The 25,895-nt window shown below is 49.3% G+C and overlaps 1 protein-coding gene across 1 annotated transcript; it reads left to right on the top strand.

Moving 5' to 3' along the window:
• Positions 1-6,903: 6,903 nt before the first annotated feature.
• Positions 6,904-22,101, top strand: LZTFL1 (leucine zipper transcription factor like 1). The gene is made up of 10 exons (XM_008260483.5): positions 6,904-7,099; positions 9,749-9,873; positions 13,023-13,217; positions 14,691-14,751; positions 15,559-15,630; positions 16,648-16,713; positions 16,800-16,877; positions 19,302-19,478; positions 20,099-20,202; positions 21,675-22,101. Exons 1-10 carry the CDS (start codon positions 7,097-7,099, stop codon positions 21,691-21,693), a joined length of 900 nt encoding a protein of 299 aa, XP_008258705.1. The 5' UTR covers positions 6,904-7,096; the 3' UTR covers positions 21,694-22,101.
• Positions 22,102-25,895: the final 3,794 nt, after the last annotated feature.

Below are 25,895 nucleotides of genomic sequence, written 5' to 3'. Positions count from 1 at the left end.
GCTGGATTCTGTCCCGGTTGCTCCTCTTCCAGGCCAGCTCTCTGCTGTGGCCAGGGAGTGCAGTGGAGGATGGCCCAAGTGCTTGGGCCCTGCACCCCATGGGAGACCAGGAGGAAGCACCTGGCTCCTGCCTTTGGATCGGCGTGGTGCACTGGCCGTAGCAACCATTTGGGGGGTGAACCAATGGAAAAGGAAGACCTTTCTCTTTGTGTCTCTCTAACTGTCTAACTCTGCCTGTCCAAAAAATAAAGAAAAAAACAACAACAATGAACAAAAATGACTTCTGCACACTCACGTGGGGTTAGGATTGTGTGGGTGTCTGTCATGGCTATACTGTGTCACCCCCAATTCCTCTGCTGAAAGCCCAGTCCCCAGTGAGTGCGTGTGAAGCAGGGTCTCTGCAGAGGTCACGAGGACAGACGGAATCCACTGTGCCTGGGATCCGTGCAGGAAGTAGAGGTAAGGACATAGAAGGAGGGGCAGGTAGGGAGCAGGGAGCAGGTGGCATCTCAGCTGAAACCAGACCGCAGACCATCTGCCCCGGGGACTGGGAGACGCAGACACCTGCTGCTCAGGCCCCCAGCATGTGGCACGCACTGAGCAGGCATGGCGACTGACGCAGTGCTGTGCACACAACTCTGATCTGCACAGGAGAACCATTGACTCCTGCTCACAGGTGTGCAAAGAGTCCACACAGACGGTATGCAGGGGAGCCAGCTTAAAGCCCAGCTGGGGCCCCTAGTGTGCCCCTAGTGTGCCCCTAGTGCTGGGCTAGAGGACCCTGCTGGAGGCTGAGGCCGTCCCGGCTTGTGCCAGTCTTGCTGCTGGGGGGCCCGCCCTCGCCCCGCAGAGGAGACAGAAGTGAAAGGTTGCCTGTGAGCCAGAATCCCAAACCTCGTCCTTGTAGCAGGTACAACGTCGCTCTCTGGGTCCCCAAGCATCAAGGAGGAGTGGGGCCACCTGGTGGGGACAGAGAGGGACTGGCTGATGGACACATCCCAATCCTGGCCTTGGGAGAACTTCCCATCCTGAGAAGGCCCTGTTCAGCATGGGACAGGAGAAAGGGGGAATGTGTGCAATGCCTTTCTACCACAACTGCCAAGTCTCCCTGGCAGGTCCCCGTGCCCATGAGGTCACTCAGCCTCGAGCTGGGAGGGAGCTTACCAACTCCCTGGTCCCTGGGATCTGAGCAGAGGTGTCCCTGGGGGACAGAGCTGGGGGAAGTGGACACAGCGAGGGAGCAGGTGAGCCCACTGCAGGCCACACAATTATTTCAGAAGGGGCCTGGGCAGTGCCATCCTCAGTTGGGGCATGTTCTCATCCGGGCATATGAACTCACATGCCCTGTCAACACGTTTTCAAAGAGCAGTCTTCCCTCTGGCCAGGGGAGGTGGCAGCTCCAGCCCCCAGTCCAGGCCACTCCCCCCAGCATAGAGAGACAGAGCTTTCCCATTCACTCCCCAAAGAAGGATTCTGGGCTGGCCTACTGTGAGCCCGGCCACAAAGCCTAGCCTCGGTCATGGACCTGCACACCCAGGAAAACAAATTCCTATTGGTGTTCACTGGGTCTGGGTTTGTTACCCAGCATTTAAAAAAATATTTCTTTATTTTTTTGAAAGGTAGAGTTGCAGATAGAGAGAGAGAGAGGGAGGGAGGGAGAGAGAAAGTCTCCCATCTGATGGTTCACTCCCCAGATGGCCAAAAATGGCTGGAACTGGGCCTATTGGACGTCAGGAGCCAGGAGCTTCTTTCAGGTCTTTCACGCTCGTACAGGGGTCCAAGGACTTGGGCCATCTTCTACTGCTTTCCCAGGCCATAGCAGAGAGCTAGATCAAGAAGTGGAACAGGGGCCGGCACTGTGTTGTGGTGCATTAAGCCGTTTCCTGCAGTGTTGGCTTCCCATATGGGTACCAGTTCGAGTCCTGGCTATTCCACTTCCAATCTAGCTCTCTGCTGTTACCTGGAAAAGCAGTGGAAGATGGCCCAAGTCCTTGGGCCCCTGCACCTGTGTAGGAGACCTGGAGGAAGCTCCTGGCTCCTGGCTTTGGATAGGCGCAGCTCTGGCCATTGCAGATATTTGGGGAGTGAACCAGAGGATGGAAGACGCACCCACCCCAGCCCCCGGCCTCTGCCTCTGCCTCTCTATAACTCTGCCTTTCAAATAAATCAATAAATCTTTTTTTAAAGAAGTGGAACAGCTGGCACTCGAACCGGTGCCCATATGGGATGCCAGCACAGCAAGCAGTGGCTTTACCTGCTATGCGACAGCACGGCCCCTGCCCAGCATTTTTCTGCACTAGCTGATGCTAGTGGGCTCTGTGCATGGGCTCTGTGCATGCCTGGTCCTCAGCCTCCCTGCCCCAGTGAACAGGGACCTGCTGCAGGGCGCCCACCTGCTGGCCCTCCTGGCTGAGAGAAAGCAAAGGCCATCACCCCTCTGCTCCCAGGAGGGGCCCTGCCTCTCCCAGCACGCCCACCCTCCTCCCTCCCATCCATGCCCGGGATGGATCCCTGCCTGGCACACAGAAGGATTTAGGAAATCAATGATGAAACCACATAGACCCATGGCTGGCAGCAATCATGATAAAGAGCAACCCCAGTTTCTCCTTACAGAGCCCAGCTGAGCCCCCTTCCACAAACCAAAATTCAGTCCATGTTCTTGGAATGCCTGTCTCAGGTGAGCACAGTTCCTGGGAAGCACAGGAGGGTGAGGGGTGGGGACCATGCCCCGTGCACTGGCTCAGGGAGGCCCGCCAGAGTGTGGGAGCTGTGCCACAGCAGCCACCATGGGTGTTCACCACCTGGGGAGAGGCAAAGCAGGCCAGGGCCTCGCACAAGCAAGAACCTAGCAAGGTCAAGCCACGGGAGATGGGTGAAGATGGGCACTGGGTTCTGAGCCCTGGGTCAACGGAGGTAGAATTTTCTTTTTACTTAAGTCTCCTATTTTCCCTCCAAAGCCACAGCATACAGGCAGTTTCTGATTCCCTCCACTTCATCTCTCAGCTTCATTATGGCCACAGAATCACGCACAGAACATGGCTCTGTAAACAGTGGCAGAATGAGTGAATCCCTCAGTATCACTAAGAAGACCACTACCTCCTTCCCAGCTCTCCTTTTGCCAAGTTTATCTTGCAAACAATCTGAAATGGATGGTTTTAGTATTATGACTGGTAACATTCAGACTCCTACAATATCATTTCATGAGAATATGAGAATTTATGTTTTATTTATGTTGAACTATGTTAAAAGGCATGAAATAGGAGCCAATGTTGTGGTGCAGGTCATTAAGCCCCTACTGACAATACTGGCATGCCATGTGGATCAGCCAGTTCGAGTCCCACCTGTTCCACTTGCTAACGCACCTGGCAGGGCAGCAGATGATGGTCCAAGTACTTGGACCCCTACCACCCATGTGGGAGAACAGGATGGAGTTCAAATGAAAAGTAGATCTTCCATCTGCTGGTTCACTCCCCAAATGGCCCAGCCAAGAGCAAGGAACTCCATCGGGTCTCCTACGTGGGTGGCAGAGACTCACGAATCTGAGCCATTTTTCATCTGCTTTCCCAGGCACATTAGGGAAGCTGGATTGCACGCACAGCAGCCAGAACTTGGAGCAGCATTCCAACTGGGGATGCCGGCATTGCAGGCGGCAGCTTAATCCACGGCACTGCAACAGCAGCTCCCAGATAAACCTTTAAAAAATGTACAAAATGGCCTTGTGTGACTTGCATCCAGTCCTTCCAAATGTACACACACACACTCAAAAATCATCCCAGTGACTTTTTAAGTCAAGGGGGCCCGAGGATTTCACTATCAGGGGAGCTTTCTTCCCACACAGCTTGACTTGTTTGCTTAGGTGACCAACCCAAGCTAATAAACAACTTGAAGTACAAGCTCAGCCTTTTCGTGAGCCAAATTCATCAACTTAAACCCAAAAAGACACGTTTGTGTTTGCTGACACTATTTATACAGCTTATGTAACAACACTTAGCTCTGTTGGGTAGACTGGCTAACAGTGATATTATAACCTCCTTGGTACAAAAGATTCTAGATTGAAATACTTTCCAGTTAAAGTAACTGCCCCATGCAAGTTTTCATAACAACATTAAAAAACCCTGTGTCACACCACCTTCACACATGAAATATTTGTATTATACAGTCAACTCTTTGGTTCCCCTATGGGAAAATACACTTAATAATGCAAAGTGATGAACAACTCTGTTTCCTTACATCCCATAAAATTTTTGGTGTGACTCCATCTTGCAGGCATAACATCTAGGAACGTGACCTTCTCACTCCGGGAACCTGATCAATGTCTACTGAAGTTGGAAAGAACCAAGTATTGGGGTGATTTCCTATTGAAATGGAAAGTGTCTAGCCCACACTAAGCATTGAATAGTAGTGACCATTGTTACCAGATTCAACAAATACTTGTTGAATAGAAATCTGAGTGATAGGGGCTGACATTGCGGTACAGCAGGTTAAGCTGCCTCCTGCGACACCAGCATCCCATGTGAGCAATGGTTCATGACCCGGCTGCCCCACTTCTGATCCAGCTCCCTGCTAATCCTCCTGGGTAAGCAGTGGAAGATGACTCAAGTGTTTGGGCCCCTGCACCCACATGGAAGACCCAGAAGAAGCTCTGGGCTCCTGGCTTCAACCTGGCCCGGATCTAGTCATTGCAACCATTTGGGGAGTGAACCAGCAGATGGAAGATCTCTCCCTCTCTCTCTCATCCCCCACCCTGTAACTCTGCCTTTCAAATAAATAATAAATAAATCTTAACAAAAAAGACAAAGAAATTTGAGTGATGGCAGCATAAAATGGAAATTTAATGGAGCTTTAAAAAGGCCGTGTATGTGTGTAGGGGAGGATGGAGGTGAGAGAATGTGCCTTATGACCTTGCCAGGAGACAGAGATTCTGTACCCAAAGGGCAGGGTGCCTAGCCAAAGGCAAGGTTGGGCATAGCCACCCCAAGGCACACAATTGTGTGAAGAAATGAAAAGGAAAAGAAACTTCTTGCCACCAGAACCTGGCTTACCACTCACTGCATCAGAACAGAACCTGACTTCTGGGTCTGCGCTTGAAAACACACCTGCAACCGTTTCAATACAGACCTAGGCTGCAGATGCCTCCATGCAGCCTCCTGATGGCCAGGATACGTAAGCCCAGCTCAGTTTCTTCATCCAAAAAGCAAATGGGGAGAACCAAGTCTGCAAAATTCTTTCTAGACCTAAAAATCACCCCATGTGATCTATTTTGAAATTGCACTTTTAGCGATGATTCAGGACTAAAGGCAAATCTCTTTCTCCATGTTACATCTCCCAGTCTCTCAAAAAATGGTAGCTCTCTGCTCCGTGCCTTTTTTTTTTTTTTTTTTTTTTTTTTTTGGACAGGCAGAGTGGCAGAGTGGACAGTGAGAGAGAGAGACAGAGAGAAAGGTCTTCCTTTGCCATTGGTTCACCCTCCAATGGCCGTCGCGGCTGGCGTGCTGCAGCCAGCGCACCGCGCTGATCCGAAGGCAGGAGCCAGGTGCTTCTCCTGGTCTCCCATGGGGTGCAAGGCCCAAGCACTTGGGCCATCCTCCACTGCACTCCCGGGCCACAGCAGAGAGCTGGCCTGGAAGAGGGGCAACTGGGACAGAATCCGGCTCCCCGACCGGGACTAGAACCCGGTGTGCCGGCGCCGCAAGGCAGAGGATTAGCCTATTGAGCCGCGGCGCCGACCCTCTGTGCCTATTTCTGTGTCTGTGTGAGCTCACTTTTTTCCTCACTCAGTTTCCAGTAATTTTACCTGGCTTCCATTTCTGTTTTCTAAGCCTGCTGTGCCCACTCCATGGTCTATGCCCACTCACCCCTGCCATGCCACTAACCCCTGGTACCTGCACTCATCTATCTCGTCCTATACCCTTAAAAAAATTATTTCTGAAACTCAGAGCTACCGAGAGGGATGGAGGGACAGAGAGAGGTCTTCATCCACTGGTTAACTCCCCAGATGACTGCAGTGGCCAGGGCTGGGCCAGGCCAAAGCCAGGAGCCAGGAGCTTCTTCCAGGTCTCTTATGGGGGTGCTGCGGCCCAAATACTTGAGCCATCTTTTGTTTTCCTGGGCCATCAGCAGGGAGCTGGATGGGAAGTGGAGCAGCCAAGACAAGAACCGGCTCCCATATGGGATGCCGGAGTGTCCGGGCTTCACCCACTCTACCACAGCGGCCCCATACTTTTTTTTTTTTTTTTTTTTTTTTTTTTTTTTTTACGGTAGTGTTTCTTAAGGAGCAGTCCAGTGATCATTCCTGGAAGGTCAGTAAGAACATCAGATTCCAAGAACCCACACTGGACTTCGCCCCTCAGAATTTGCTGGGGGAGACCAAGGAAGCCGGTGGTTCTAGGCAATAGGAGATTTTCAGAACATACTGTTCTTTGAGAAAAGCGAAGCTTGTTGTGATTGTTTTAAAAGGGGGAGAAATGCTCATTTAGTGACTTTCACCAGTTACATAAGAGAAAATAACGGCGGGGCAAGCTCTTCCACACTCTATCCAGGTAACTGGAAGCGCTGGTGTCGGCGTCACTGTCTCAGCTACCCGGACGCTCAGGTAGGAACTGAACTCCCGGAGAAGAAAAGAACTCCTACGCCCCAGGAGACCGTTGGAAGGTCTAGGATAAGCCCTGGAAGACCCTGAGGCGCAGAGGCCACGGACTAGACCAGTGATTCTCAGCTCTGGAAGCGCCCGCGCCCTGCAGCGCACAGGCGCATTAGGGACCCCAGGCCGCCTCCGCCCCCTCCCGTTACCATGGCAACACCATCCGCTCCCAAAGTTCGCGTGGCGCGACAAGGCGGGACTTCCGGCTTAGGAACCAGTGCGCATGCGGCGGCCGGCGGGCTACGAGGAATTTCCTGTCGCGTGATCCCGGGAACCAACGAAATTGCCCAACTGCAGACCCACGTGCCTGCGTTCCCATTAGCAACCGGAGGCTTCTAAACACCCTCCCCTCCCGCCCCATCTTCGGTGGGCCTACCGCCGTCGGTCGTCCTCGGCTTAGCAAGGCTCCGTCCTGCCGTCCCTACTCCTTTAGGCTGCGGACTCCCGCCCGCCGCCATGGTGAGTGGCTGGCTCGCTGGCGCCGCACGGCTGGGGCTGGAGCGACAGGCTGTCCTCAGAGGACCCTCGCCCCGCTCGGAGCCTCGGGAGGACAGGAGGCCGGGCCCGGCCGGGGAGTTCGGGTCACCTCTGCCCCAGCGCCTCCGGGGTAACCCTGGGCGTCGCCTTTTTCTGGGGGCGCCGCTCCGCGGCGACGCTGATTTCTCATTCCTGAGCCAAGTCGCAGCTCGCAGGGGGCAGTGGCGAGAGCCTGAAGGGGTTTCTCTCTCCCCCCCTCCCTCCCTCCCTCCCCTTCTCTCTCTCTCCTCTCGGTCTCTTTCGCGCACACACACACTAACGAGAGCAGTCACGTGTTAACCAGCCATTGGAACACCGCTAGGGTTGTTACAATGATTTGTATATGAAGTAGTACGGTACCTGCTGAGCTACTAAGTAGCCAATATGTGATGGGGTTTGTTACATTGTACTCACCTTTATCGCTAGAGCTGCTTCCTTGTTCCTCTCATGGTAAAATTGTGTGGGTTTGTGGGCGCGGTCAGGATGCTGGGGTTCAGTGACTTGGTAACAGTCACACAGATGGATAGTTGCATCGGCGCACGGACAGCTGGGTTTTAGTCCAGTGCTGTCTCTTTAAACCCCATGTCAACCCAGTGCATTTCCGGGTGAATGACTTGACCTGCATACGTGGAGAATGCATGTGGAGACAGGCTGGCGAGTCGCTGTGTCCCAGGCTGCTGCCGCTCCCTCTCCTTGCTCCAATCCACTTTAGAGGAACTTTTCAGCCCTTATATCTAAAAATAATCCTTTTCAGCTAGAGAAATTTTTTTTCTTCCTGGTCCTAGACCAGTCTTAGCTCCTTGACAGGAGGGAAAGTAACGAACAGGTGTAAACTGGCCACCTGCTCTGCACAAGATGCTACGCCAGGTGTTGCATGGTGTAAGAAATGATTCCTGTATGCAAGCAGCTTCCAGTCTGCTTGGAGCAGCAACACTGGAGAAGATTGAAAAAAAAAAAAAGATAATGCCACAGGTCATAACCTGCGGTGGTGCCCGGTTAGGAGCACATGCTAGGTGTTGGAGGCGGGCGTAAAGCAGAGTTTCTGAGGGTGCATTGGGAAGCACCTCAGAGTAGGTAAAAGAGGTTAGGCCTCGAAGGGGGCCGTAGGAGTTCAGTAATGTGGTGGACTGTGCGAGTACTTCAGAAAGTTCGTGGATTTTTACACCCAACTAAACTTGCCTGTTAACTGGAACATTTGAAGTACTCTTCATGTGGTTGTACTGGCTGCTGAGAGCCAGTTACGTGTTTCCTCTCATCTGTGCAGTCAGGGATGTTACACGGCTCCACTGAACTCAGCCGGCGGTGGAAGTATTTACACTGTGGAGATGAGCGTGACTGCAGATCAGGGGCCTCTCCCCAGAGAGCCTGTTGCTGAACTTACCGCACAGTGCTGACTGCGATTCAGATTCCTGAACAGGCCGTGGGCGGGGGCTGGTTTCAGGCAAGGAGCAGGGTACCGAGAGTGCGAGTGGAGGCAGGAAATTCTAGGTTAGGCGTCAGGGCTGATGGGCAGGCTCGTCTGGCGGAAGTGGAGTGTTCACAGAGTAGGATTCTGGGAGACCGGGTTAGAGAAAGTGTGAAGGGTTTTAAAGACTGATGAGTACCATTTTTCTTAATCCCATGGCAATGAAAAATAAGAATTTATGCTTGTGGTTTATTTGTTGTTCCCACCCATGGTGGTGTGACTATCAGAGATAACTTTGTCTAATATAGTTGTTGGGCCTTTTTTTTTTTTTTTTTAATGCCTGGTGGAAATCAGCTTTGTAAACAATTGTTGCATTTGAATGGGGATGGATTTCCTCTAACTTCACTTCCTCTCTTCTCTCCTTCCTGCAGTCTAGCCTTAAATGCCTGTTACTCAGAACTGTTTTGTAAAATTCACCAGCACCTTCCTAATTACAAAGCCAGCTGCCGGGGCTGAGACCTTGCTCTGAGGTGACCTGCTGTACTGTTGGCTGCTAGCCTTACTATCCTGGGTTTGCCTCCTGTGTATCTGCCATGCTCTCCTGTGCGTGAAAACAGTGACCAAACTAAATTATGGCTATTTCCAAATGAAGTATGCTTTTTAAAGCTGTATTTTTTAGAGTAAAGGTTAAGTTCTTTAATAGACACACACACACACACACACATACACACACACACACAAGCAGACTATGAAGGTTAAGTTTGCTCTCACTTACTGGCCATCTCACTGCTCATCTCTGGGGGTGAGCTATCTCCATGAGGGAGGCACACGTGTCCCTTTCATCCTGCAGCCCCTCCAGCCCTGTGGGCACTGGCCTGGCCTGCATGGGTCAGCTGAGTCCCCACATGTCTCAGGTTGCAGAGGAGCAGGGTGTGGCAAAGGCCTTACCTGTGTCTCAGGGCCCAGGCTTTGGACGGAGCCCACATCTCGTGCTCACACCATCGCTGAGAAGCAGTGTGGTGCGGAAGTGGCACCTGGCTGGGCAGCCACGCAGCCGGGAAGGAGGAGAGAGCAGAAGCTGATGCACGTCTTGCATTGTCTAGCACAGGGCGGCCTGTGTACTTTCATTGTTGGTTCTCTCTTCAGATCTCCCTGACTAACATGTGAATCCCTTCTCTCTTTTTCAGGCAGAGTTGGGTCTAAATGAGCACCATCAAAATGAGGTCATTAATTACATGCGTTTCGCACGTTCGAAAAGAGGCCTGAGACTCAAAACGGTGGACTCCTGCTTCCAGGACCTGAAGGAGAGCAGGTATCAGAGGACTCTGAGGAAGCCAGGTCGGAATGGGTTCCTCTCTGGTAGCCAGGACGGGGGTGCTGCAGTGGAGATCATAATGAGCCGTATCTGGGATCACCATCACCAGTGATGCTCTGAGAGCCCTCAGAGGTGTTCCAGACGCACTGCACCGAGTTTGTGGTGGGTTGCGGTGGGAACAGTGAATCTGGGTCAGACATGTGCAGGATAATTATGGGATGGTGGAGTTTCAGAAGGGTAGTCAGGAAGTCGCGAGGACCTTGTGGATTAATGAGTGGCTGATTGATTGGCTTCCTGTATTAAAGACTGCAGAACTTTACTTACTTGAGTTATTAATTAGAAGATTAGGGGCTGGCGCTGTGGCGTAGTAGGTTAAGCCTCTGCCTGGGGTACCAGCTTCTCATATGGGTGCCTGTTCGAGTCCCAGCTGCTCCACTTCTGATCCAGCTCTGCTAATGGCCTGGCAGAGCAGTGGTGGATGGCCCGAGTGCTTAGTCCCCTGCATCCATGGGGGAGACCCAAAAGAAGCTCCTGGCTCCTGGTTTCAGATCAGTGCAGCTCCAGCTGTTGCAGCCATCCGGGGAGTGAACCAGCGGATGGAAGACCTTTCTCTCTCTTTGTCCCTGTCTTTGTAACTCTGCTTCTCAAATAAATAAATGAAATCTTAAAAAGATTGGAGCCGTATGACATGGCAGTAAGCAACTCAAGCACCTCTGAAGCTCTTATTGAAGTTAGGACAGGGAACATGGCAGGGATCCATGAACAACCTCCCTGAGCAGCGCCAGAACTGGTAGTTGATTTGAAGCAAGGGGTGATAATTAATTTGCTTGGACCAGTAACAGAAGATAATTAAATGTCAAATCAGATATAAATGAAGGAGATCTCCAAGGGAGCTGCAGTTCTCGCAGAGCCGTGGGCTGCTACAGCCTTAGACCACTGTGTGTTCAAGTTGGCCATCTGGTTCCCTAATCCCCAGCAGAAAGTGACAGTGAATTGGCAGGAACATGGAATGTTCTATTAACAAATGTAGAGAGAGTAGTATTAATATCATAAAAATTTTATTAGAAATAACTGTTTTTTTTAAAGGGTGGTTAAATTTCCGTTAAGGAGTTGTAATGAAATACTAGCAACTCGAGTACTTGAGTGTCACCCTGATAAGCCTTGAGTATAACTGGGTCTTACCCGACTATGTCCTTTTGGAATCAAGGAAGGAGACGAAGCTGAGGTTGGAGCAGGTGCTCTTGTTCTGCCGAGAGTCAAGGGAGAGGGACTTTACAGGGTGGAGGCAGGGAGTCGAGAGGACTGTGACTGCGAGGCCGTGATGGGAGGTAAGGGGCGTGCCCAGGAGCTTTCTCAAGGACTCAGCTGTGCTGACACTGCTGAAAGTATGAGTGTGGGGTCTCCTGACCCATGGCAGGTCACAGGCAGGTCTCTCCACCTTCCAACCCTGTGTTCCTCTCTGTAATGTTAGGGGAGTGAAGAAGATGCCTCTGAGGTCCCTCCCAGCCAAGCACTCCATGGGAGAGCAGATGTTGACTGTTAGTGTTGATGGTGATGAGCACTTTTGGAGGGGTCGGTGTAGCTTTAAGACAAGTTGGGTTGGGGCCGGCACTGTCCATAGCAGGTAAAGCCACCGCCTACAGTGCTGGCATCCCATATGGGCACCGGTTCGAGTCCCGGCTGCTCCACTTCCAATCCAGCTCTCTGCTATGGCCTGGGAAAGCAGTGGAAGATAGCCCAAGTCCTTGGGCCCCTGCACACCTCTGGGCCCAAGGAGGAGAAGGCTCCTCTTCCTATCAGTGCAGCTCTGACCATTGCGGCTATTTGGGGAGTGAACCAGTGGATGGAAGACTTTGTTTCTCCCTCCCTCCCTCCCTCTCTCTCTCTCTCACTCTGCCTCTGTGTAACTCTGCTTTTCAAAAAAAATCTTTTTTTTAAAAAAAAAAAAGGACAAGTTGGGCTCTGGGTTTTTTTTTTTTTTTTCCTCTTTTGAGTCTCAAGAGTGCTAAAAAAACTATTGAATTACTACTTTCTCATCGGCATTTACTAATATGTGGCTAGTTCATATAATTATTAAAATGCTAGGGAAATAATGGAAAGGAAAAGCTATGCCTTCCTAATGACTATCAGATTATTAAATGTGATAAGACTAATTTTGCTGGAAATTGAAAAATATTGAATTTAACAATTTAATCATGAAAGAAAACAGTAGATGATGGTTTGGGGACTGTTTCTGAGCTTGCCCCTGTATTAAAGGATGTACACATGTGAGGAATTAGCCATCATTTTATCATTTGAATAGATATTAAAAAATGAGTTTGGGGGAGCCAGTGCTGTGGGGTAACAGGTAAAGCCACCGGCTGCAGTGTCAACATCCCATGTGGGTACCAGTTCCAGTCCCAGTTGCTCCATTTCCAATCCAGCTCTCTGCTATGGCCTGGGAAAGCAGTAGAAGATGGCCCAAATTCTTGGCCCCTGCACCCGCATGGAAGACCTGGAAGAAGCTCCTGGCTCCTGGCTTTGGATCGGCGCAGCTCTGGCCGTTGCAGCCATTTGGGGAGTGAAGCAGCGGATGGAAGGCCTCTTTCTCCCTCTGTCTTCCTCCTCTTCTCTGTGTAACTCTTACTTTCAAATAAGTAAATAAATCTTTAAAAAAAATTAGTTTAGGGGCCAGTGCTGTAGTACAGCAGGTTAAGCCACAGCCTGCAGCGCCGGCATCCCATATGGACACAGTTCGAGTCCCAGATGCTCCACTTTGGATCCAAGTCTCTTCTATGGCCCGGGAAAGCAGCAGATGATGGCCCAGATCCTTGGGCCCCTGCACCCTCATGGGAGATCCAGAAGAAGCTCCTGGCTCCTGGCTTTGGCCCAGCCCCAGTCATTGCAGCCAACTGGGACGTGAACCTCTGTCTTTACTTCTCTCTGTTACTCTGCCTTTCAAGTAAATAAATACATCTTTTTTAAAAAACTGAGTTTCATTTATTTTCTATCTCTTTGATTACTGAAGAAGATAATTATAAAAGAGGCATTGATTGGAAATCTTCTAATCCCTTGGATGACATGACTGTGGGTTTCTTGGTTGTGGTACATGTTGTAAGTTGTTCTTGCTGTTGATCCGGAAGTTTGAGGGTGTGGTTGTTTTGCAGACTGGTGGAGGAGACCTTCACCGCAGACGAAGTCTCCGAGGTCCTGAATGGCTTGCAGGCCGTGGTGCACAGCGAGGTGGAGTCGGAGCTCATCAACACCGCCTACACCAATGTGCTGCTCCTGCGGCAGCTCTTCTCCCAGGCTGAGAAGTGGTACCTGAAGCTGCAGTCAGACATCTCCGAGCTTGAAAACAGGTGATACAGTTTCTACCTGCGAATGTGACAAAACATGAGCACGTGCCTTTGTTGATCTTTCCGTGAGGCTGGTCTGTGTGGACGTGTGGGGAGGGTAGCAGCAAAGCAGCTAATCACCGAGCCACCTCTCAGATCTCACTCCGCCTCCTTTTGAAGACTATTTCTGCCACGCCTGGATACTGCAGAATCTACGAGTTACGAACTTGCTTTTCAGGCTATCATTAATTACTCTTTACAGCATCTTTGTTAGCTTCATCAGGGTAACAGTCGATCTCTAGAGAGGTCAACTAAAAAATAAAGATCATGCAACAGTTGAAAAATTAATTCAAACACAGATGACCCTTAACTTGCAAAGGTGTTGCAATCAGGTGAACTCATTGTAAATTTACACTTTGATTAGTTGAAAACACATTCCACACACTGAACTTGGCAGCCACCCCGGGTGAGCAGCACAGTGCCCTGCTAGTGCAAGACCGCCTGGAAGCGGTGGCTCTACCGCTGCCCGGCAGCATGAGAGAAGATCATACGGTGTAGGTCCAGAACAAGACCCAGATGCGCAGCGCGGTTGCTGCTGAAGGCCTTCACTTTGGCACCACCAGCAGCCCCCAGACCCCAAGTCAAACACTGTCCGTGGGGCTCTGTGATAAATAACATCAATTCCGACTCACAGTATTTGAAATTCGTTTCTAAATAATTGCATTTAAAATGATGTACACTTATCAAACACAAAAGCTTATAATCGGAACAATATCAAAGAATTGCTAATTTAAAAAAAAAACATTAAAATCCGTGAAGTTGAGACTTTCTCTAGGGAAGCCACACCAGGAGCAGGCAGCCCTGCCCCCCAGGGCGTGCACACTGCTCCCTAAGCACAGCCACAGGACAGCACAGAGGACAGCCCGTGGCAGGGAGGGGAGCACTGCCCTGCAGCTGTGAGTGCGTGACTGGTGAGCACCCTCAGAGGCGCTGACCGTCAGGAGCCTGCAGAGGAGCGGCTGCGTTCTCTCCGAGGGGCTAGAGTCACCTTCGGTTCCTCTGCAAAGCACCAGGCACCTCTGCCTACACCGTGCGTCTTTCCTGCGACTCTGGGGTGCTGCTTTTCAGTCCATACTGGGGAGTAATTCCGTTTGTCTAATACTGCCCTATTAGAAATCAGTTTGTCTTTCTGGAACACTTGCCAGCTAACAGCATATGTTATGTCGTAGCGCATTCTCCTCAGAGCTGACGAGAAGTGTCCCATCCATATTAGCATTATAGCTTGTCTCTGGCGACGTATACCGTACACCCAGTGATGCAGAGGACCAGGCACTGGGCAGCGTGGCAGGCAAGGACGGGTGTTGACGTGGTGAAGTTCCGTCCATCCGCCCTCTTGTCTGTGGTATGTGACAGGCGGATACCAGTGCGTTTATTCTCTCTGTGTGATAGAAACCTCTTTTAGATGAGTATGTTTTGATATTTGCTTTTGTCTTTAAGAGAATTATTGGAACAAGTTGCAGAATTTGAAAAAGCAGAATTTACATCTTCAAATAAAAAGGTAATTTTTGGTCATTCTAAGTGCACATCTTATAGCCAGTAATTAAAATCTTCCAAACACTCAGAGCATTTGGAAGGCCAAGTGAGGACTCTCAAGGGAAAGCATTTATCTCAATATAAATTCAAAAATCGCCTCTCGGATTTTTCTTGTAAAACTGGTTTCTTTTGTTTTAATACTGATTGGTAAACTGCCCAAATGTGTGTGTCAGGTTATTCTTTATCTGTAGCGAAGCTGCCTAAATCCTTATCAATATTGCAGTTTTTCAGAGAATCTGAGGGTCAGATAGAAACTTTTTGGCTCCCACAGATTGAAATCCCAGTCCTAGATGCTAGAATCCTTTACCAGCCCTGGCCTTGAACTCCTTCCCTCCCTTCCTTCTTCCCACTTCCCCCTCCCCCAATTTTAAAATGCAATGAGGAGATGGGTTTCATTTTTCTCTCAACACAGATTAAGCACTGACATATGAAAGAGAACAAAGCCCATGGAAAGCCCCACATCTATAGAACTGGTCTCTCAGTGGATCTGTTTCTGTATGAGGGTACTTCAAAAAGTTCCTGGAAGTGGAATTAGAGAGTTTTATTTCAGCATGAAAAATTTTGAAATTCATGCACTTTTTCTTAATATGCATTTTTCATAAACTTTTGGAAAATCCCTTATGTGCACAGATTTCAAAAAATTTTACACCAAAATGCAGTCTTTTAATTTACATTTTTGTACAGTGTCTTCCACTTATAAAGTGCAAGTTTGGGTTATTGTACATACTTTACTCTCAGTGATTTCAGTTTGGTTTCTTTTTCTTTTTTTCAGCCCATCATGGATACTGCAAAGCCAAAACTTGCTCCACTTAATGAAGGTGGAACAACAGAACTCTTAAACAAGGTAATGCCATCATCTTGGCAAATGAGAACCCTCTAATTGCATCCTCTCATTGCCTAAACTACGCTAGGATAAACAGGTGGAAGGAGGTTGAGTCGAGTCTAGTCCATCAGCCTAATGAGGCCATGGCAGGATTTTACTTGTGCCCAGTGGGCCAGCAGAGGGCGCACTTTCCATCTGGAGTCTGCGCAGCCCTTGATTACTCCTCTCCAAGGTAAAGTGAAGAGTGTGGAATTTTGGACAGTGTTTATTGATGGACTTGAAGTTTGTGATCTATGATAAGTAGTATGATTCCTGGTCTCTTGCTCTCCAAAATGTTGCCATTTCACTGGGAAGGTAGAACTCATGTTCTGAAGAGAGACTGGAAAGTACTCTCCTGTGTGCTGTGCGTGTCACAGAACAGCAGAGGACACAGTTCCGTGTGGATAACTTGGGCAAGGTGGTTGCTGAAGGTGAAGGCACATGGAATTGGCAGAGGGAAGAGAAGGGGCAGTGCCCGGAGGCAGAGAGAAGGCTGGCGGGCAGTGCTCCCCGACGGGTCGACGGGAGCACTGAGTGAGGAGTAAGACTGGGTTGACAGGTGACTCTTGAGCTGAGCTGCCTAAGAGCAAAGGTGTTTGGCCAGCCGGAGCCGTGTGGGGTCCCAAGCACAGGGTACAGGAATGATAAAGATCTCTCCAGGGTAAGTGGCAGCAGTGTGCAGTGCACACCGGGAACAGATTCAGTATCAGATGACCGAGGGCAGGGGACAGGGACTTTGGAAGATGGCAGAGAACAGAGGGCAGAAGGAGGGAGGCGTGTCTGAGAGAGAAGAAACTAGAAGTCTTAAGCCAAAGCTGACTCACCGACATCAAAGCTGGTAAGCTGGGCAAAATTGGGGTATCACCAGTAACCAGGTGAATTTTTCAGCTGTTTTGTCATTTTTAATTTTCCAAATTAAAATTTTAAGTGGACTAAGTAATAACATCAAATATTAAAATATTTTGGTTAAGATAGTAAAATCTGAATTTATTCACAAAGGAAATTGTAAGACTTCAAGAAGAGAATGAGAAATTGAAGACGAGGCTGAAGACCATTGAAATGCAGGTGACTGGGAAATCCTTTAACAAAATTGCTGGAAGAGTTACCTGTAGATAAAATACTGAATGTGCTCTGTTCAAATCTGCTTACAGGCTACAAATGCACTGGACGAGAAGTCAAAACTAGAGAGAGCGCTGCAAGACTTACAGCTCGATCGAGGAAATCAAAAGGTGAAAGGAGTGTGAACGTCTTTCTCCCGTTTTCCGAATAGGATCAAGCGGTGAACTTCAAGTCCAGTCTGAGTTCCCTCATGTCCTGCGCTCTGCCACCCCGAGATGTTCTGGGACGTCCTCGCCCAGGAACGGCCAGCTGGGAGCGAGCGTCCTGCCTGCCGTCCATCCTCCAGAACGCCTGATGTGTCCTGGGGTCTCACCACTTGCAGGATTTTCTTAATTTACTGTTGAAAGTTTTCCCCCTTTCACGTTGATATCCAGTTGTGGTGGTGGGTGGGGAAGGAAATCCAAGCAGGGAAAAGTCTTTAGTGACTTGGACTTAATTTGGGATTTATTACACTGAACATTTGGCATGAGTGTAGCAACATGCAGTGAATTTGCTGGTTGTGACCCTTCCCATCCATCTGTGTTAGCAGCACTGTGAAATGCAATGAAAGACACGGGCAGTTCTTCAGGCTGGCCTGGGAGCCATGACTGAGTGTCGCTTTATCTGCTGGGAGTCAGGTGCACGGTTCTGTCTCCCATGGCCCTCACACTGGCTGAAATTTGCTGTCAGGTAGATTTGCAACGGGGCCTGGGCTTTTCTTGTGGTTGCATTGTCACTGTAAGCGGCTGCCAGACTGTCCCCACGTCTGCCTCACCCCGGGTTCGTCACCTTTTTTCTGTTCCAGATTTCAAACAGGTACAAGCATGGAGAGAACTGTATAATGAACCCCGCTGTACTCATCACTTGGTTTGCTCTATCATCAGTGCACGGCCGGTCTGGTGTCATCTCCACCTCCACTTTGTTTTGTCCCTTCATTTTATTATTATTTTTTTTTTTTTAAGCAAATCTCAGACTTTGTGCCATTTCATTTGTAGATTTTTTTTTTTTTTTTTTGACTGGCAGAGTGGACAGTGAGAGAGACAGAGAAAGAAAGGTCTTCCTTTGACGTTGGTTCACCCTCCAATGGCCGCCACTGCGGCCAGCGCACCACGCTGATCCGAAGGCAGGAGCCAGGTGCTTCTCCTGGTCTCCCATGGGGTGCAGGGTCCAAGGACTTAGGCCATCCTCCACTGCACTCCTGGGCCACAGCAGAGAGCTGGCCTGGAAGAGGGGCAACGGGACAGAATCTGGCGCCCCGACCGGGACTAGAACCTGGTGTGCTGGCGCCGCAGGTGGAGGATTAGCCTAGTGAGCCATGGCGCTGGCCTATAGGTATTTTTTTAAATAGGATACTTCTTGTATAGCTTAAAAAAAACCATGGGAAACATACATGATTTTCAGCCGTTATATGCCAAGAACCATAGATTTATGGAACAGAGCTGACTGTGCCAGAACAGCTTTATAATTTCGCAGAAGTAGAACATTTGCAAACATTTTTAGATGATGAATTTGTTTGAAAGCCATTTGGGTTTTACTCCAGTTAGATTTCGGACACAAAAGCAAAATTCATACATGCTTTCACTAGTTATAGGGAATATTCTTAAATAACAGATTTCAGCAGTGAAGAATAATTTTTTTGCAAGTTAGAGAGTTAGAGTTACAGAAAGAGGAGAGACAGGTCTTCTACCTGCTGATTCACACCCCAGATGGCCACAATGGCCAGGGCTGGGCCAGGCTGAAGCCAGGAGTCAGGAGCTTCTTCCAGGTCTCCCACATGGGTAGCAGGGACCCAAGCACGTGTGCCCTCCTCTGCTGCTTTTTGCAGCCAATCAGCAGGGAAGTGGAGCAGCCTGGACACACACCGGCACTCATATGAGATGTCAGCACTACAGGCGGCAGCTTTACCTACTACGCCACAGCGCCAGCCACAAGAATTTTTTCCTTTTGTTGAAAGTGCTGCTTTGTGTACATATTTAGCAATTGTAGACTATTTTCCTATAATATCAGTATAAGTCATTTTCCTTACACAAATTTTATCCAGTCAAAAATAAGATCCACATAAGAGAAAATATCCAGCTAATTGTATTATGCTAGTTTTCAAAGTAAGCAAAAATGTACATCTCATTAAAAAAGGACTTAAAATTTTGTACACTTAGAAAAAAACATGCAGCCAATAATCTTTGATGCTTTTGTAATATTTTCTTATAAATAATGACCAAAAGATGTCTATTAAATTTTACTTTATTCTACCTATACCATTTTGAAATTTAGGATCTCACCTCTTTCCCATTCTTCTTGGACCAGACTACCAAGGGTCCATAAATCATATTTTTATATATTTAGAATTTAGCGACAGCTGAGAGTCTGCTATGCACACACGGGGGTCTGAGTTTGGCCCACACTGCACACATGGGGTCTGAGGATGGACTGGGCGTGCTGATGGCCCACACAGCTGATGGTCTCTTTCATCTCCTGTGGTGTTGAGTCCCTGTTCTCAATCAGTTACTATTTAGGAAGCCAACATGACATTCTCTGTGTATACTTGTGTCTCATAGGATTTTATAAAGGCCCAAGACTTGAGCAACTTGGAAAACACAGTCGCTGCTTTAAAGAGTGAGTTTCAGAAGACACTCGATGACAAGACAGAAAACCAGAAGTCCCTGGAGGAGAATCTAGTGACAGCCAGGCACGACCTGCTGCGGGTTCAGGAGCAGCTGAGCATGACTGAAAAGGTCAGAGGAGCGTGTTTGAGGGCCTTGCTGGGCATGCGCAGTTAACTGATGGGGACGCGGCCGCTGCACGTCCGGATGGTCTTTCCTGCAGGCAGTAACGACGCGTCATCGTGGGGTGCTGGGACTCCTCTGTCTTGGTGCTGGTGTGTCTGTGCTCCTGCACGGGCAGCGGGCCCCACCCAGGCGGCCCTCTGGCTCTGTGTGCCTGCAGCCTGGCAGAGGGATGAGCTTTGTTTTTTACAATTTGTGTGAAACATGGAGAGTGCTAGGTTCTTCATTCTGGGGTCTTAAATCCTCCCCCTAAAATACTGAGAAGTGCTTTCTGATTTGGAAAAAGAACATGCGTATTTTATCTGCAAATCAGTTTCGTATTGCACATAGATTGCCGGTGTCTAAGCCATAGAATGCTTGAGTTATTTGTTAACTTCTTACTTAGGAAATACCTGACTATTTTGTTGACGTCTCACTTGAAAGAGTATGTTTTAATGTTTTAAAGGAAATTAACAAACAGTATAAGCAAAATTTTATAAAATTAGCACCAAAAATAAGCATTTAAACACATTTGTTATTTATTTCCTTAGCTGTCTTTTAGTAATTTGCTGATGTTTTTCACTAAGCAGGAATTAGAGAAGAAATTTCAACAAACAGCTGCTTATCGAAACATGAAAGAGATCCTGACCAAGAAGAATGACCAAATCAAAGAGCTGAGGAAAAGACTGGCCAAGTAAGCCCTGCCGATCCTGCCCTGAGCTGCTTCTCCCCGCTGGGTCCCTCTGTGGTCTCTGTAGAACCCCAGCTTGCTTCCAGGGGGGTGAGGTCGGTGGGTATTTGGTGGATCACTCAGTACCGAGGAAAGCAGAGGAGCTTCTGCCCAGCCTCGTCCCGCTTGCCCGCCCGGGCTCCCTGTAGACTGAGCTACACCTCACACACAGCTGCAGTCCACTTGGCGTAGGGGATCAGATGGAAACGCAGCAAGCTGGCAAGGTGGCTCTCGGCATTTCTCTTGGTGGTGCCCTGTGGTCCACATGTAGTCTGCCAGCTCCGGTCGTTCGTGTTGTTGGAGGTCTAGCCTGGAAACTCAGCTGGCATTCTACCCTTCTTAGAGTTCCAGCAGAACAGAGCCGGAAGGTAAATCAAGATCCTTAGAGCGGGAGGGCTGTTGAACGTCGTATCACCGTATTGGCCATATCGGCCGTTCACGCCATGTCTGAGGTAGTTACGTTGAGTGCCACAGAGCCACGTGCCACACACAGAGACTTGGGGTCTGAAGGTTTCCCAGGTTATCTGGTTAGTGTTCAGGCCTCGGGCAGGTGTCCCCTGAGTTACCATCATAATGCCTTGAATGCGTCTGACTCCTGCCAGGGCAGTGATGTGACATGAGAAACAGCGTCCTGGTTTGGTCACCGTAGAGGCCTCAAGTAAAGTCCTTTGGTGAGGGAGGTGCCTTTCTCTGAAGGGAGGAGAGAACCTCCACTTTGACTATGACCGTGTCTAAACAAGATAAGAGTTGGAGAACTCAAGGGGCTTCCATAGCCTTGGAAACTCATGACTGGTGCATAGGGAGATTACTGATGCCATAAACAGGAGTGTCAATTTGTAAAGTCAACAACAGGAGTCACTGTGCACTTACTCCTCATGTAGGATCTCTGTCCTTAATGTGCTGTACACTGAGGCTTAATGCTATAACGAGTACTCAAACAGTATATTTCACTTTGTGTTTCTATGGGGGTGCAAACGATTGAAATCTTTACTTAATGTACACTAAACTGATCTTCTGTAAAAAAAAAAAAAAAAAGAAAAGAAATTATCAATTCCCAACTTGACTCTCACTGGGATTAAACATGACAATAGGTCTGATCTGATTTCATCATTTAAAAAAAAATCATCTATTATTTTTCACTCTGTGTTTCTGTGTGGGAGCAAACTGTTGAAATCCTTACTTAAGGTATACTAAGCTGATCTTCTGTATATTAAGATAATCGAAAATGAATCTTGATGTGAATGGAAGGGGAGAGGGAGTGGGAAAGGGGAGGGTTGTGGGTGGGAGGGACGATATGGGGGGGGAAGCCATTGTAACCCATGAGTCGTACTTTGGAAATTTATATTCATTAAATAAAAGATAAAAAAGTCCTTTGGTGCCGGCAGTGCCGCTGGCTCCAAGTGTCAGGGCGTCACACTGTCCATTTGTGTCTCCAGGTACGAGCCCGAGGACTAGGAGCCGGAGAGTCCTGTGGAGGCTGCCACGCACGGACACACAAGCTGGGTCTCACCTCAGGCGTGTGTTTTGAAGCATTCTGTTATATTTCCTTTCCTTATTTTTCTAATATTTAGACTTCTAAGATTTAGCACTAGAGTTCCTATTGTCAGCTAAGTGAGAAGAGAGAAATCCTTACGATTCTGACTGGCCATCCCAGATGGCTTTCTGCCTGCCGCTGCAGTCGATGGTCGAATGCAGTGAGAATTCTTTGGTAACAAGCAAAGTCTGAGAGGAGGAAGCAAAGTGTTCTCCTTTCACCTGATAGAACGAGTGTATCTCAATCTAACAGCATCTATTCTTGTGCATTCCCAGGGTCATGGAGTGGCTGAAGACTGCTATAAATAAACTTTATTTTTATTGTTAAAACTGCATCCTAATTTATTTCCTCTATTTGTCCAAAAATTTATGAATTCATTAAAAATGTGAATACTATTTATCACTGGAATCATTTTTACCAGTTGTAAGGAAACTTAACAGCAGTAAACGGAGGACTCAATTTTTCAGTCCATGTGAAAAGCTCAGTATAAGAGGAGGTTCACACACTTTTTTACAGCCCAGTTTATCATGAGTCTCTATTACTGATAGAATTCAGATCCCTCGGCTGGCGCCACGGCTCACTTGGCTGATCCTCCACCTGCGGTGCTGGCACACCGGGTTCTAGTCCCGGTTGGGGCGCTGGATTCTATCCCGGTCGCTCCTCCTCCAGTCCAGCTCTCTGCTGTGGCCCGGGAGTGCAGTGGAGGATGGCCCAAGTGCTTGGGCCCTGCACCCCATGGGAGACCAGGAGGAGATGCCTGGCTCCTGCCTTCGGATCAGCACAGCGCACTGGCTGTAGCAGCCATTTGGGGGTGAACCAACGGGAAAAGGAAGATCTTTCTCTCTCTCTCTAGCTCTGCCTGTCAAAAAAAAAAAAAAAGAAGAATTCAGATCCCTCATGTACTTCTACAGTTTAGAAAGTATCTAGACTCATAAAATAAATGCAATCTTTATACTTATTTCCAGAATATTCCTTTAAACTGTGTTCTGAAGCGCTGCCGTGAAACACTCAGGGCGTGGTTTCTCCCCGGTGAGCAAGTGTTTCAGAAAGACAAGCACAACGTAGCAAAACAGTAGTTCATAGTATGGTAGTAGACAAAAGTATTTAAACCAAACAGTTATCAACACTGAATATTTCCCGAGGGAAAACATCCTACTTTAGAAAGGTAATAGCCTGTGCCTCGGAAACAAGAGACGAGTGCAGTGGGATGCCTGGTCTGAGGGCTCTCGAGGGAGGCCTCGCGTCTCCGACATGGCAGACAGCACATCGTCAGCTCAGGATTGCAGCGAGCTGCCAGACGACACCCTGCTTGGAGCTTTGTTGAAGAGTCCCACTGGGCCCTGATAAGGATTTGGTGCAGGGAGTTGATTGGAAAGTGGTTCCAGGGAATTCTGTGAGAGACTGAGGAACTGGGCAGACTGTGAGCACCAGGAGCCATCCTGCTGGGGACCCTCTGAGACACTGCCGGGAAAACATCTGTGAATTCTGGGGTTGTCATCCACCACTTTGCCTCCCTCCCTGGTTGAAGATCAGTCCGAGGCGTTAATGCCGAGTCACGTCCAGCCTGTCCCATGTGTGGATCACGTTCAGCCTCAAAATCAGAGAATTCCCCCAGACAATGAGGCAGAAAGCCAAAGGGGACGACAGTGCAGGCGAACTCAGCACTGGCTGCGTCTTAGTCCAATTCCTGGTGCTTTAGCAGATATCTGAGACTCGGTAATTATAAAGAAAGGAGGCAGGGCCGGCACCGCGGCTCACTAGGCTAATCCTCCGCCTGCGGCGCCGGCACCCCGGGTTCTAGTCTCGGTCGCGGCGCCAGATTCTGTCCCGGTTGCTCCTCTTCCAGTCCAGCTGTTTGCTGTGGCCCGGGAGTGCAGTGGAGGATGGCCCAGGTCCTTGGGCCCTGCATCCACATGGGGGACCAGGAGAAGCACCTGGCTCCTGGCTTTGGATCAGCACGGTGCGCCGGCCACAGCAGCCATTGGAGGGTGAACCAAAGGAAGACCTTTCTGTCTGTCTCTCTCTCTCACTGTCCACTCTGCCTGTCAAAAAAAAAAAAAAAAAAAAAGGCTTATTTTTATTTTAAGATTTATTTAGTTAATTTGAATAGCTGAGTTAGAGAGATCTTACATCTGCTGGTACACTCCTCAAATGGCCGCAACAGCTGCTTGTGGGTCTCCCAAATGGGTGGCAGGGACCTAAACATCTTCCACTGCTTTCCCAGGTTCGTTAGCAGCTGGGGTTCGCACTGATGCCCACGTGGGATGCCAGTGCTGTAAGTGGCAGCGTAACCTGCTATGCCACAGCACCAGCCCCGAAAAAAGGTTTATTCTGACTCACGGTTCTAGAGGCAAGAAGCCCAAAGCCAGGTGGAAGGGAAGTTGGCACACAACAGAATACACAAAACATAAGACATGGCCTCGTCGTGTAGCAGCCTGCTCTCCAGAACCAACCCACATCCAGGCTTCAGTCTCTCTCAACAATAATCATCTCTTGAAGAACCCACCACCTCTCAACACCACCACACTGGGAATCAAATTTCAACGTGGATCTCAGAGGGACAACCCATAGCATTCTGCCTCTGGCCCCTTAAGCCCACATCCTTCTTACCATGAAAAAAAAAAAAAACAACCATCCTATCCCAGTATTTCCAAAAGTCTTAACTTTTCCCAGCAACAACTTGGAAGTCCAAAGTCTCACATGACATTCAAGGCCTACTCCCAGCTGTGAGCCTATAAAACCCAAACAAGCTATTTCCAAGATGCAATGATGGGATAGGCATGGGATACACATTCCCATTCCAAAAAGGAGGAGTAGGCCCCAAGCAAGCAAGCCCAAGAGGACAGACGTTAAATCTTTAGGCTCCAGCATAGAACCTGACGCTGTGGCGTAGAAGGCTAAGCCTCCACATGCAGTGTTGGCATCCCATTCAGGTGCTGGTTGGAGTCCCAGCTGCTCCACTTCCAATCCAGCTCCCTGCTAATGTGCCTGGGAAAAGCAGCAGAGGATGGCCCAAGTGTTAGGGCCCCTGCATCCACATGGGAGACCCAGAAGAAGCTCCTGACTCCTGGCTTCAGCCTGGTCCAGCCCTGGCCATTGTGGCCATCTGGGGAGTGAACCAACAGGTCAAAGGTCAGTCTTCTCTATCTGTATCTCTACCTTTCAAATAAATAAAAAAAAAAAAAGCTGGAGGATAACCTTTCATTCCACCTGCCACCTACTGGGCACACTGGGGGGTTGGGCCCTAACACACAGGGCAGCTCCACTTCTGTGACTTCACTGGGCTAAGCCTATGTGGTGGCTCTCTGGGGTTGCACACCGGTGCCTGTGGCTTTCCCACACTAGCACAGCTCCCTGCCAGTGGCTTGACAATCGTGGGATCCTGGTGGCACCTCGTTCCCATGGCTCCACTAGGCACTGTCCTGGCGGACCTTCTGTGGCAGCGCCCTCTGCGGGCTCCCAGGAAGTTCAGTGTAGCCTCTGGAATCCAGCAGGAGCCCACCATGCTTCTGTGGCTCTTGCATCCCGCATACCTGCAGAAATGGCATCACATGGCTGGGGCACCGCTAAGGCATCTTACTTGTACCTCTCAGAGTAGCAGGTGAGGCCACACCTGGAGTTGCTGGAGCTTCATGCTTAGTACCTGGCTGCCTTCTGCTTGTGCTGACAGTCCCTGGCCACCCTCTTGCTGCCTTCTTACCTTTTACAGAGCCAGGCTATGACCTCTACAGACTTTCACGCCCTGCTCCTCTTCTTACCATAAATCCTGCCGTGAATCATTCCTTTGCTCCCAAATCTCACTGCAAGTGGCCAGAAGTGACCGCGTCAGTCACTCTGTATTTTTCCTAGAAACGTCTTCCGCCAGGATCCTCGTTCATCCTTCTCAGGTTCGCCCTTCCACAGAGCCCGAGGGCATGCAGTTACCCGCAACTGTACAGCCAGGCTGGCCTTTACGTTGGTGCACAGTAAGACACTGCTCATTCCCATCTGCAAGCCCATCAGAATGGTGATGCTGTGCACATTTCTGTCAGCTTTCTGGTCATGACCACTGAAGCCATCTCAAAGGCATCCCAGACTTCACCTGGTGTTGTCTTCTGAGCTCTCACCAGAACATCCCTTCATG

This window comes from Oryctolagus cuniculus, chromosome 10, assembly GCF_051225735.1.
Source record: "Oryctolagus cuniculus isolate XC-2025 breed Fujian yellow rabbit chromosome 10, ASM5122573v1, whole genome shotgun sequence".
In the NCBI taxonomy this organism is placed as follows: domain Eukaryota; kingdom Metazoa; phylum Chordata; class Mammalia; order Lagomorpha; family Leporidae; genus Oryctolagus; species Oryctolagus cuniculus.
This window is presented reverse-complemented; position numbering and strand designations above follow the sequence as displayed.